At 31.0% G+C, this 13,523-nt stretch overlaps 1 protein-coding gene across 2 annotated transcripts; it reads left to right on the top strand.

Moving 5' to 3' along the window:
- Positions 1 to 315: 315 nt before the first annotated feature.
- Positions 316 to 12,194, top strand: LOC106710578 (orcokinin peptides). Of its 2 annotated transcripts, XM_014502670.2 has the most exons (7): positions 316 to 359; positions 5,029 to 5,105; positions 7,097 to 7,148; positions 9,174 to 9,291; positions 9,919 to 10,005; positions 11,075 to 11,191; positions 12,057 to 12,194. In XM_014502670.2, the coding sequence occupies exons 2-7, from the start codon at positions 5,034 to 5,036 to the stop codon at positions 12,175 to 12,177; spliced, it is 567 nt and encodes a 188-aa protein (XP_014358156.2). In that variant the 5' UTR covers positions 316 to 359; positions 5,029 to 5,033; the 3' UTR covers positions 12,178 to 12,194. The 2 variants fall into 2 exon arrangements, with proteins under 2 accessions (XP_014358156.2, XP_014358154.2); XM_014502668.2 differs by lacking the exons at positions 9,174 to 9,291; positions 9,919 to 10,005; positions 11,075 to 11,191; positions 12,057 to 12,194 and adding an exon at positions 7,649 to 8,419.
- Positions 12,195 to 13,523: the final 1,329 nt, after the last annotated feature.

The following is a 13,523-nucleotide window of genomic DNA, read 5'->3' as shown; positions in this document are numbered from 1 at the left end:
GTACAATGTATGTGTACGTCTATGTTTACTGAAAAAAGATTCAAAACTAATTATGCAACGTAAATGAACATAGGCATTTTTCGTATGAATGTTAAAAGTCTAATGACTGTTCAGAAACACTATATTCTTAAAATTAAAAAAGTACTTATATGCATAATAAACTAATATGATGTTTCCCGTCTGTGATGACGTTAAAAAAAGTTAAATGAGTGTTGACAATAGTATTTGCATTAGCGGGATGCAGGAGGCGCGCAGGGCGGCGCCCGCCCAAAGCCGAGCGCTGGGTATATAAGCCCGCGCGGAGGCTGTCACGGCACAACCTTCCGAACACACAACCGCCTAACATTCAGCTGAATCAGGTGAGCTGATATATCGGAATATTTTTATTTCTTTATTTATTGTATTATATATTTATATGTTGTACTCGTAGCTATATAATATGAAGTTTAATAAATATTTTCTGTAATTTATTTTAAGTTCCATGAAACTTTTTGTGTGTAGTTACAAAGTTGTATTTTATAGTGCTATATAAATTTTATTTATTAATATTTTACATATCCACTCGAAAAAAATAACTTTTTTTTTAAGAAACCTAAGTTTCAAATGTGTAATTTAAATAGTTAGGAATTCTTGAAAAATATTTTAAATTACAATATCTTTTATTAAATCAAAGTATAACCTTTTAATTTAGTTAGTTTTAACTTTTAATATTTGTTTATTCCGTTTTAGTTTACACATTTTCCCAATACATATACGTGTGTTTAATTCTGACTACACCATTGTATTTAAACGGCCCAGTATTATCATTTTCATACGTTCTCATTTTTTTTGGTTTGGTTCATTTATTTGTAATTTTTTGGTAAATTACTTTAAATTGTGCCATATTATTCCAAAATACAAAAACGATGTCTACTTCCAATTCAATATTTTTTAAATATAGTCTAACTTGCAAGATAGCTTTGACGCCGATCGGTAATATTGTTGTCGAAACCCAAATATACCTATAGGTATATCTAATTTTTTTATTTTGTAACGTAATTTGTAAAAAAGAGAAATAAGCACGTGCGTGTTTTCTATTTTTTCTTCTTTTTCTTACACGTGTCTTTAGTATTGTATTATTCCATTTAAAGTTTTCCGTAAATTAACCTTCAATAGTAACTTAAGATCAAAGTCAATCAATCAAATGACGCATTATTTGTTTAAAATTTTAGCTAACTTGGTCATTGTTAATTCTATAACTTAAACTGGGATTTGAATTCCTTAGCAGTAGCAAGGTGTTAGTAACACAAACTCTTACTATGTATTTACCACTATATCTTCATGTATAAAATTGTAACTTAAAAAAGAAGAGGTTTGATCTGTTAAAATTTCCTCATTTTTTTGTCCCATTCGAGACTCGAGTAAATTTAATGTTATATGAGCTATTTATAGGAAAAACTCTATCAGTTTAATAACTTTAAATGAAAATCATAGGAGCTTTTAAATTTCTTAAATTATCTGCGTGCCTTTAGAGTCGTGGCCGGTAAAAAGGACGTTGTGTCAATATTTACATGAAAAAGAATTTCCGAAATGAAACTTCTGTACTGAAAGTCTGTACATATGTAGTTTTCACTAGCACATATCATTTTATATTAAGTACTAATTAAAAATCCTATTTTGATATTCCTATCTCTAAAATTTAAATAACGTAGGACCTTCATATTTAGCAGCAAACTAAATACGAGGTTAAATGAAGTTTTAAACGAGACCCGGGAGCCTTTTTTAATCCACACTTTTGTGGTTAAAGTTAATTATTCAATTACGATTCGTGATCAGAATTTGTCTAAAACAACATTCAACATAATTAAAATTTTTTGGCTTACTAATTTTTTTTAAACTATGTACATATTTGATGAATATTGAAAAGTTTTAAGTGTAATTAAAGTTTGGAAGTAGAGACTGTGTCAAAAGAATTTATTTACGATATCCAAAATGATCACTGTCTTTGAGTGATGAAATATCTATTCATATTATTAATTCTTTTTTTACATCGTAGTACATAAATTCGTTCTTTAATGTTATCTAATTTCTTAAATATAAAATAATTTCTTAAAAAACTTCATAGATAGTCTAAACAAACTTGAAATAGGAAAATAAAAATATAAATGTACAAAATAGCCGCCCAATAAAACTTACGAAATGCATTTAGGTTAAACGCGTAGGTTAATATGAACATCTATAAATAAAGCATTGAAATATTATGACGATTGATAATGATATGATATTTTTAGACGTAAAAATTACGAGCAATCAAGTGATATTATCCTCTTGCACGTGTAACATATCTGTGAACCTTGAGCATTGGTCTGAGCATTGACAGTTTAGGAGATTATTTAATTCACTCCACTACATCATTAGACACAACTACACGAGTATATCTTGAATGAGTGCTCTTATAGGAGACAACAAATTATTGCATGTTACGGTAAACAAATTATAGACGCGCATGTAAGGAATTATATCAATTTATTTGGCTATTTAAATATCAACTTTGAATGATGCCTATCATATCGTATTTCGGTATCTAATAAAGATTCAAAATCAGTACCATTTTTAAGTAACAGCTAAACATTAGCCAACATATGTTAATTAGATTTTATTTATATTTAAGTAACTAAAGAAAAACTTTTATATTATTATTTACTTTATGAAACAGACTATATTAATATTAGTGTGGGCTTCGACTGCTGTGATAATATACAATATATATATATATATATATATATATATATATATATATATATATATATATATATATATATATATATATATTGTAGTCTCTATTTTTTCTAAGAGAATGTAAGATATGACAATATATATTAATAAAAGTAATATTGCAGTGGATTTCTAGGTTTAAACAACACCGTTGTCAATAACACGTTCGCGTAAAACGAAACTAATTACAAGAAAGTTATTGTATTTCAAATGAAAAGACCACAATGCTCGAGATATAAATAAGAGATATAACTTTTCCCTGTGATTGTATCTGCTACTGTCACCTCATGTAACATTTACACATCGACAAAGTTATTTGCGATAAAATAATAATGTATTAATTGTAAAAACATTATTGTTGATAACCTGACGATGAAAATATGAAAATACTAAACGTGATTATACATAAATTTAAACTTTTCATTTGAATATAAGAAAATGAAAATATTGTCGTTATATTGTTGTCGATTTAAGGTAAACTTTTAAAAAATACTTTGAACAAATGAAAGCTCTCGACAAGAACACTCTTGTTACTCAACTAAGGCGTTATTTACGCCTTAGTTTTTTTTGCCTAGTCTCTTTTTTATCAATCTATCATAGCGATGTATTAAAAGTAACTATAATACTCTAATATTATAACGCTAATTTGTAACAATAAAATTATTTTTGTTAATACGTAGTACCAACGAAAGCGTAGCGCTACAAAGTATAACGATGCCGTAGACGGCTACGCGGTTACGAAACACTTTCACAAGTTGCTGCAGTATCGAAAAGGTGCGAAACTGATGCATTTCTATCAATCTATAATTACATTTGTGTAGAAAGGATTTAAAATGGACAGAGCAAGCTGTCCTTTACTTTTAATTCATTAACTCAATACGCTAAGAGCAATATCGATAGAGCAATTTTTAATATCATAAGGTGGCAAACGAGCAAGCAGCCACCTGAATTCGCCAAAATAGCGAAGCGACCGCTGCCCACAGATATCCGCAAATGCAGGTGCGTTGCCTATCTTTGATCGACGGAGGAGGGGACGGACAGAAATATATTTCCCCTTCATATGCGTCACCGTCCTAATTTGCACAAATTTGCTCTGCTTAAGCATACTCCTCAACGAATCCTACATATTCTGGAAGAAGTCAGTAGACATATTATATATCGTGACTTTGAGACTTAATACTCGACTATAAAAGCCATTTAGAAATTACATCAAATAAAAGATGGACTATAAAATAAAAAGGGTTTCAATATTCCCGATGAGGCGGCATGTAACTTAATTTGAACACAAGAAGCGATATCTATAGATTAATAAGAGAACATGCAGAGCCAATAATTATATTAAGCTCCGCATTTAATCAATATCAACAAGCATTCACAAGGAATACTAAATAGTAGCTTTATGTAAAATATACCTCATTGACTATAAGGAAAAGAATGGTCAATTCCCAGATAACATTTGAAGCCTTCATGTTGTTTAATAAAATAATTTGATGATTGTTATCAACATTATAAAAGTTAAATTAAATTACATAATTCTAGGATAATGTAGGTAATTGTAATTGAAATATGCGCTAGTTTATTTTAAACCTAGACTTCAAGAGAAAAGTGAAACTTCTGGGCAAACCTGCGATATAATCATGCAGAAAAAATACACTACGAGTAGTAATTTATTTAATAAATCTATCAGTGCGAAGTACTTCCCCTTAGTCATTTGAGAAAACGACGAAAAAATATACTTCTAACTCTAAATGTGAAAATTATGTGCTTGTCCTTATTTTTATTCAACTTTACATAATTTTCGTATATTTTGTATATAGGTAGTAAGCTAGGATGAATAATTAAAGTAAAGACATACTACTGTCAACGATGTAAAAATTATTCACGCAGCACCAAATGAAGTTCGTGCGGGTATTTTAATGAGAAGCTGTTATCTAGCGTGACAAAAGGTCGTAATTTTTTTAATGACGATCTAAACATTTTAATGTTTTAATACATATTTTATTTATTCACTTCAGTACTGATAAAAACATCTTTTCAGAATGATGTACTTTATGTTTTTAGTCATTAAAAATTACAATTTAAAATTACTTTATATTGGAAGCGTAAAAATTAAAATTTATTGTAATTTACCTAACAAATAAGTTCATTTTCACAAGTAAGGAAGCATGTGTAAACCACACAACCTCCTTAGTCGGAGAATTCAACAACTTGTTTTCAAACCTGAAGCAGTTTTTCACTTTTTTTTTAAATAATAGCAATTATTTTTATTATCAGGTACAATGATGCGTGCCGGGCGATTTGCTGTTGTCATAACTGCACTATTAGTCTGTTGCAACGCCGAACCACACAGGGTAAGAAAACTGTTTAGCGCTAATTAATACCAGCCACCTTTGTGATACGTCTAAAAACAAACTTCTATCCACATCTAATATTGAAATGTACATAAGTCGTAATAAAGTAGATCTGCTAGCAAATTATATATGATGTCATCTTTTCAATACTTTCTAAACGTTTTTTCAATTCATAATTATTATTTCAAAAATGTAATTAAATATTCAAAATTAATTTAATTACCAATCTAAGAAAGTTCTTTGTAATATCTATGTTTCATGTTACAAATTGAAAATTAAACTTTCTTCATTCTGATACAGATGTTACTTGCCAAATTAGATGATCGTCTGTAACTCGTTTCCGGGATAGCTCGTTGCTTGTTCGTCGACGATTATGTAAATTTAATACGTTTAGGAACTCATCACTTGGCTCATACAAATGACTATTTTTCATTAGTACGCATCAATTTATATAAAAATAAACAAGAATGGAATTGTTCAAAGAAATATAAGTTAAAGATATTGGTTTCTAGAACAATTTAGTCGTGAACAAGTAAATCAACAAATAATAAATATTCGTTTCCTTCTTTACAATTCAACTTTGGTCTTCGAGAAGCTTTCTTACCAAGAAAATATAATAAGTACATAAGCTCCCAATCAAATACTTAATCATAGTATTTGTAAAATTCGAAGAAAAAGCAATTGAAAATTTGAACAAAACATTATAACTGTAGCTGAGAAGCTTAAACGAGCTTTGTGTTCATTGGAAAATATTATTCTACATTTATCATAGTATGAAAATGTTTTACAAACAATTGTTATTTTTGAGTAGTAACTAGACAATAAGCTACTATTGCCCGAATACTGAAACGTCACTTAAATATGTAAGAGCGTCTTAAATTATAAGACCACGCTTAAACTCCAATATGGAATTTTCGTAAGTCAGTTAAAGACGCATCTCAACTTTGATGCCACTCAAGTCGTACCATGCTTAAAGGCCACTCAATATCACATTTCTTATACTGGATCGTCACTCAACGACATTTTGCTGTCAAAAGAACTGTCATGTCGACTTAAGTACGCCAACAATTTAAGAGTGGTCGCGGGCTATCTTAAAAGTTAAAATCTAAGGTGTTAACATGTCTGCTTCATCATAATCATCGCATTCGGACAAATAAAATTCTCATGTCACAATGTTCGTTCCCGTACTCCTCCGAAATGGCTTGACCGATCCTCATGAAATTTTGTGAGCATATTCAGTAGGTCTGAGAATCGGCCAAAATCTATTATTCATACCCCTATAAAGTTTTTTTTAACTGCGCACGAACGGAGTCGCGGGCGACAGCTAGTATTTATATAAAAATGCCGACTGAACGAGAATATATCGAAATCGCAAATAGGTTTGTAGCGACATCTGTCTGCGCCCGCTTAAACTGCTTAAAAAGTGTCTTGATGATATTATGATTTATTAAAATTTTATTAATTTAAACTTGTCAAAACATAACGCCAGATGCTTTCCATTCTACAAAAGTATGGTCAAATTTTTTAATTTTTTTTATTTAAAAATACTTTAAACAGAAAGGATATTTTTTAACAACCTTCTTTGATTTTTGATTATTTAGTATTTTTATTTTAAATTTCTTTACTATTTGGGAATGAACACGTCTTACAACTATAGGTTGTCCAAGCCATGCTGCGTGAAACGGATACGTAAAGTGAATTTTAAGAAAACGTAATCGAGAACAAGTATTTTTTATACACTCTTTGACCGAAAACAAAGGATGTTGCCATGACGTAAAAATAATACGTCTACTTACGGAATCACGCGCTTACATGTCTTGATTTGCGTTTGTGTATACCACTTAAATTTTGACGTCTGTTAAATTGTAAGCAATGCTTACGAAAGGAGATATTTAAGTAACGTTTCAGTATTCGGGCATTAGAGTAGTAAATAATTGGTCTTAGTCGAATGATGTATTATAATTTTATAATTTAATTAATTTAACACACAGGAACAAGATGGGAGCGTAAATGAACACAGTTCAGAACGCTACGACGCTAATGGTAAGTAGTTAAATTTTGAATGAAAGAAAAAGCAAAGCACTGTGTTAATATCAATGCACTCGGGAATGCTTAGGTTACACACACCCCTAGCACAAATCCGTCAATCCAAGTTAAACACAATATTCACAACCCTATCCAAATAAAACACACGTATTTAAAATAATTCCGGATTATTTACTTAAATCTATTTGCACAATAATATAACTCAATTCGTGTTATAAAAATCGCACTATATACCTTGCAATCAATTTTGGATCACTTTTTTGTGATGATAAAAACGCACTTTTCACAAAGTTTGTCTCCGCACAATAATGTTATGTATAAGATGTTGTGCACTGTTCATCCCCTGCACTCTTCTACATAGGTAAGTAATGTTTATGTTCTAATTTTTTATATAAAACATACGGCAACCGTTAAATATGGAGATTTGTTTTCTTGCATACAAATTATTGAAATAAAATTACTCTTTCAAATTTTAAAAGAATATTTTTCTTTTACAGATTATAGACAAAAAGAATTCGATTACCTACTGAGGTTTCTGCTGCAAAATGAATATCGGAATGGTGACCGTAACTTGAACGGTATCGGTGGTAGCACTTTGATGGGAAGAAACATTAATGGTGGTCTAGGAGGGAGTACGTTGTTAGGACGGAACGTAAACAGTTATGAAGCATTAAAAAGTGGCAATAGAAATTTAAATGGTATTGATGTCTCTTCTTTAACTGGTAGAGCTTTGAGGAAAAATTTAAATGGAATCGGTGGCAGTGGAATGCTGGGTCGTGATGTAGGGGAATACAGCGAACTGAGTGCTCGTTTCGTAGATCCCCTCGGCGGGAGCAACTTCGTTCGCAACTTGGATTCACTCGGGGGAGGAAATTTCGTCAGGAATCTTGATTCACTAGGTGGAGGGAATTTCGTCAGGAATCTCGATTCACTCGGCGGGGGAAATTTGGTCAGGAACCTTGATTCACTAGGCGGGGGGAACTTCGTCAGGAATCTTGATTCACTGGGCGGCGGAAATTTGGTAAGGAATCTCGATTCACTGGGTGGAAGTAACTTCGTCAAAAAGAACCTTGATCAGATCGGAGGACCTAACCTTGTTAAGAGAAACTTAGATTCTCTGGGCGGCGGTAACTTCGTTAGAAATTTGGACCCTCTCGGCGGTGATAACTTTGTGCGAGCGCTGGAGCTGGGCGAGAGAAACTTTCTTTAAAATTATTCATACAATTGTTACAGATTTCTCTCTTGGATAGTAAATAGTAATGGAACAACGTATAGAATGTGATATGAGATACGAGTAGTTAATACTTGTTTGTCGTTTATTTATTTAAATTATCAACGTTAAATAGATTCCTTGCAATAACAAAACATGATTGTGTTTTATTAAAGTTCCCAGCTTTTAATTATAGTGGACCTAGCACGTATATTTGTAACAATCGCCTTCGTATCGTCATCGTTAATTATGTCAAAACTAATATGAGCTTACTAGGTGTACTTTATGCCCGATACACAAATGTCGGGCACTGCACAAATTTTATTACAAATCTTTACGATAACTATACGATGGCAATTGTCATATATATTCCTGTTAGGCCCACAGTAAGCGAAGTCCGCCAATTTAATAAAATTGTGAAGTGTAAATTAATAAAGTTGTGAAGACGGTGTCTTGGATCTCAAATGCATTTTTTAAGATATTACTTTGCTAACTGTACTCGGTACATTCACAATACCAAAACATTCACTAAACCAGCGATCGTTCTTACTATTTCGACATGTAGTTAAAAATGTTTTTTTCCAATTGATATAAAGTTTATTTAAAACTTGAACAAAAAGAAACATTTTTTATTGTCTTCCGATTAACTACTACTTATTATTGTTGCATTGATGTCATTGCAACATTTGTGATATTATGTTATCACTTTTTCTTACATCACATAATCAGGTAAGATTTATCTACCAAATTACTTTGTTTCTTCTTACCTTATAAATTAATTGTCAATTATCATTGTACGTGATGTCAAACAGGTCACAAAGTGCGAAATTTAGATCCCTTGGGCGGCGGAAATCTTGTCCGCGAGGTCCGTGAATCCAGACATTCCAGCTTTCTACCGTTTTCAGGTGTTCGACGGTATGAAATTATCGCGTAAGTATTAAAAAAATGAATAAATGGAATTCCGTTGTAATAAAAATTTAACCGTGTTCTAACCGTATTTTTTTATTTTTTTTTTCTACATTTAAATTTTTGACAAGCTATACAGACTATACCTATGTCAGTTTACAAAATTACGTCACTGGCCATAAAAACAGTATGTCACGTTAACACTTGGCTCTTCTAAGCCTGTGCATAATCATGAGGGAAGAATGATTGGCTAGAATATGGCGTTAAAATGTGTTTTATTTCTCTACATCTTCTCTCTATAAACTTATAATTTACTCTTTCAATGTACATGTACACAGTACATGGTAAAGTGTTTTTCATTAACCTTTAAAAAATTTACATTACATACATATTAAATGTTTGTACCCTCCTTCATATTCCACTGCTATTTTTTCAAGATATGTTTTCAAAGTTCCGACGAGGACATAATTATCATATTTTAATTTCATTTACTATGCTAGCCGAATCTAAGCTTGTGCGGCAAAAATATAAATATATAAAGGTTATCCTTCGTAGTAACTAAACTCTATAGGGAAGTCATAATTACTTTGTACTTGCTTAATAACTAACTACGATTGACGCAATTTCTAATTATATATAATTATTATCCAGAAACGGCAAACGGCAACTGTTTCCATTGATATCGTCTGATTATTACCGTGAAGATTACCCGAAACGTAACTTCGATGAAATTGATCGGTGAGTTAAACATCAACTGTATTACTCCAAAAAATACTTATTAGTTAGTGTGATAATCAACATCATCAGCCCAATTATAATCCATGAGTTTTTGTACAAGTGTTTTGGCAGTGGAAATTGACATAATTTAACTACTAAAACAAAATAAGTAACATTTGATAATCTAGCTAGTTTTAATTTTCCAAAATGTTTTATCCTTTCTGTTAGCAATGTTGCATCATTCATAACGAATATTGTTCAGTCCATGGAAATGCGACAGCATTTGCAAGCATTAGTATTGTTGTACCAGTAAATTCATTCCTAATAGAATCATAGCATATATGCAAATGAACGACTGGTTCTTTGAGTAAGTTTGCGTTTTTAAAATTCCTTTTCTCGTAGTAATTACTTTATCTTCAGTATATTAAATTCCATAGACATCGACCTATTTCCATAGTAAATAGTATTGTTTAATGTCGCTACGTTTAACGGCGTTTGTATAAATTAGCACTGAGATAAGCAAAAACAAAATTAGTCATAAATTTTTCTATTAACGCAAGTAACTTTTCTACCTCCTGAATTTTAATACCGAAAGCGGATGCCTTAATAATAATAACATATTTCATTATAACGTTGTTTTAGTTCATTTTCCGTTATTAACGACATCATAATTTCTGTACACTTTCTATGATAATGGCGGAATCGCCTTTCCCTAGCACTCTTTTGAATAAACTCACTAATTACTTGCGCTCCGCGCTCCTTTAGTATATTTTGTGAATACTGTTTATTTCGATCGGAACGTATGTCATATATTTATATACTTATGTCACTACGAATTCGCTTTAATTTAATTTAAGCACTTCGCTGATGGAAAAACATAACATCAGCATAGAACTTAGGTGTCTCTTAAGCACTTTTACATCTCACATTGCAATACACCGACAACTAACGAAGAAAGTTCCCATTAGTTTTATTAAGGAATATGGGGTGAAATCTTATATGTACACTGTACCAAGAAGCCGATGAGTAATGATTGAAACAAACTGTCATGATATAGTACACGCATAGTAAGCTATTTGTATTTTGTCAGGTCTGAGCTGGATAGCTTCGTGGGCAAGCGTAACATCGACGACCTCGAACAGCCCTTCCCGTACGCCGCAAAGCGATTCTACAACCTCTACGGATCCAACTACCTTGATATCCCAGTGTAAGTTTTTACTATTAAGGCTGGCAACGCAACTGCGATTCCTCTGGCTTTGCGGATGTCCATGGGCGTCAGATCAAATAATTTTGGGCGGTCCGTTACTAGTTTGCCCCCTTCTCTTATAAAAAAAATTATCTACTTATATTACTGCAGTAAATATATGTCTACGCAGCTGATTGTATTAAGTATTTAGTAGTGTAAAAAAATTATTAAATTTAACATTTCAAGTCCAGTACCCGGTATTAGCAGTTTTACAAAATAAAATTAAGTTTTACTAACCGAGAAATTTATCGTTAGCTTTTAAATATCGAATCGTCGTATCAGCCTAGTTAGTCTTACTATGATTCTTAAAATAATTCAAATCCGTTTCGTTGTTCCTGAGATTAGACCGTTTCATTATATATTAACTTTTCAATTTCGTTATATACTTTAACATACATTGTATTGTAATTATATCGTATTTTTTATCCCTTGTAAAGTGCGTTTCAAAAGACAATTAATTTAAGTGATTTGGATTAAAGGATTTTACATGTGAAAGCATTCTTTAACGAATTTAACATCGTATGTGTTTGATAATACAATACTGTATGTGATTTAAATGTAAAAAAGGGATACCTATCGTTCTATATTTGATTATAATATTGATTGAATAAAAAAAAAAGGACGACGTGAATTTTGGTGTTGAAAAATGGCATAAATAGAGTTCTACTTAGTATAATTAATAAAAATTTAACACTCTAGATAATCATCGATTTTTTTTTCGTGTCTTAAAAGATTTTATTATCGGTTAAGTTATTTAACAGTTTTTCGAGCAAAAGTTTCTCGTATATCGTTTCTCTTTATAATATAAATATATTTATTGTTACAGCACCAATTTGGACAAGAAGCGATACAGACCAGACTACCCCATGGATGAGATCGACCTCTCTCACTTCCCCATCGGCTCCAAGAGGTCCATGGCCTTTAACCAAAACCGACCCCTCCGTTAAATTTAGCCTCGTACATCCGATCTAATGTATTACTTCTTCCTTCAGCTTTTGACTATCACATTTTTGTCAACTTCTCTAAGTAATGTTTTTTGTCATATTTTTAAACAAACTTTTTGATTTTTTTAAATATGTATAACGTTCCCAATATCTTTTCTACATGTAACTGTAATACCTCTATGTACAAAGTAAATAATCTTGCTTGATGTTACTGTTATTTCTATGTATGTTATATTTTAAATAGATTTTACATAGATATTAAGAGAGAAAGGATCTCCTATTTAATTGTTCATAAATCGTACTAATCTTTAAAATGTACCTATTTATTTATTCTAAACTTTTCGTGTTTAGTTTAAATTATTTTATAAACGATATTATTTTTACTACAAATAAAAGAAAATAACTGAAACATTTTTTATTCCATTCCCTATGTTACGACTATACCCTAGAAAATTAGTAGCTAGTGAAAAAGTTTAATCAATACAATGGGCAAATCATTATAAATTTTAAAGTAACCTTCATACTTTATTTTAATATAAAATAACTAAAATCAGAGAAAACTAGAAAATTATAAAATAGTAAAAAAAAATTGTGATTTTTTTTTAATTATTACCTTGTTTCTGTAAGAATCTTTTTTAACTTCTATCTTTGCAATGAGTTGCTATTCATAATGTGATTTATTGTATAACTTTAATTTCTCTAAACTTAACTATACTTTTAATTATAAAAGTACACAAAGGAAAACAATATGTGAATATATCCGCCGTCAAATGAGTAGCGGTTTCAAGTAATTAAAGTTAAGATAATTGAATTAATCGCTTTCCAAGCAACTAAGGCGACGATGATTTGTGAAACACTGAAATAATTAGTTGGAAATTATCACTGACTTAGTGTTTTCTGGCTCTAGTGGAAATGAGTAATCTATCCAATAAATGAAAATTTATAATCAAACAACTTTTCCTATTCACTCTTCAAAGTATGCGTGTTTATTTTACTTCATTTCAATGCAAATAGGGCAAATCCCAGGAATGTCTAAAAGGCGGATATCACATGAACATCTTAGATTAATTAAACCATTTTCCATTAACGCAACTAAACGCAACCTATTTTACATTTTACAGAATGGAAGTAATGGAAAAGTTGTGTGATGAACAGATAATAGCAGCAGCAATAAGGATTAAGTACTTTTATGTGATTCAGTAACCTTTGATCGAAAGATATACATGAAGCATTTAAACAGTCGGTACCGATAGCTTTAAGAGGTCAACTTTCGTTCAGTTGCATTTTAGTCGCGATTACAAACTGCGGTTCTGGTCCTGCAGTCGCGCAACGACGACCGAATGAAATTG

Source organism: Papilio machaon, chromosome 13 (assembly GCF_912999745.1).
Source record: "Papilio machaon chromosome 13, ilPapMach1.1, whole genome shotgun sequence".
NCBI lineage: Eukaryota > Metazoa > Arthropoda > Insecta > Lepidoptera > Papilionidae > Papilio > Papilio machaon.
This window is presented reverse-complemented; position numbering and strand designations above follow the sequence as displayed.

What these genes read in the sequence shown, in the direction of transcription:
- LOC106710578 (XM_014502668.2), top strand. Translation starts at nt 5,034, where the DNA reads ATGATGCGTGCCGGGCGATTTGCTGTTGTCATAACTGCACTATTAGTC. An exon ending in GCAACGCCGAACCACACAGG is followed by an intron (nt 5,106 to 7,096) that starts GTAAGAAAACTG and finishes TTTAACACACAG; the next exon opens with GAACAAGATGGGAGCGTAAA. An exon ending in AGAACGCTACGACGCTAATG is followed by an intron (nt 7,149 to 7,648) that starts GTAAGTAGTTAA and finishes TTTCTTTTACAG; the next exon opens with ATTATAGACAAAAAGAATTC.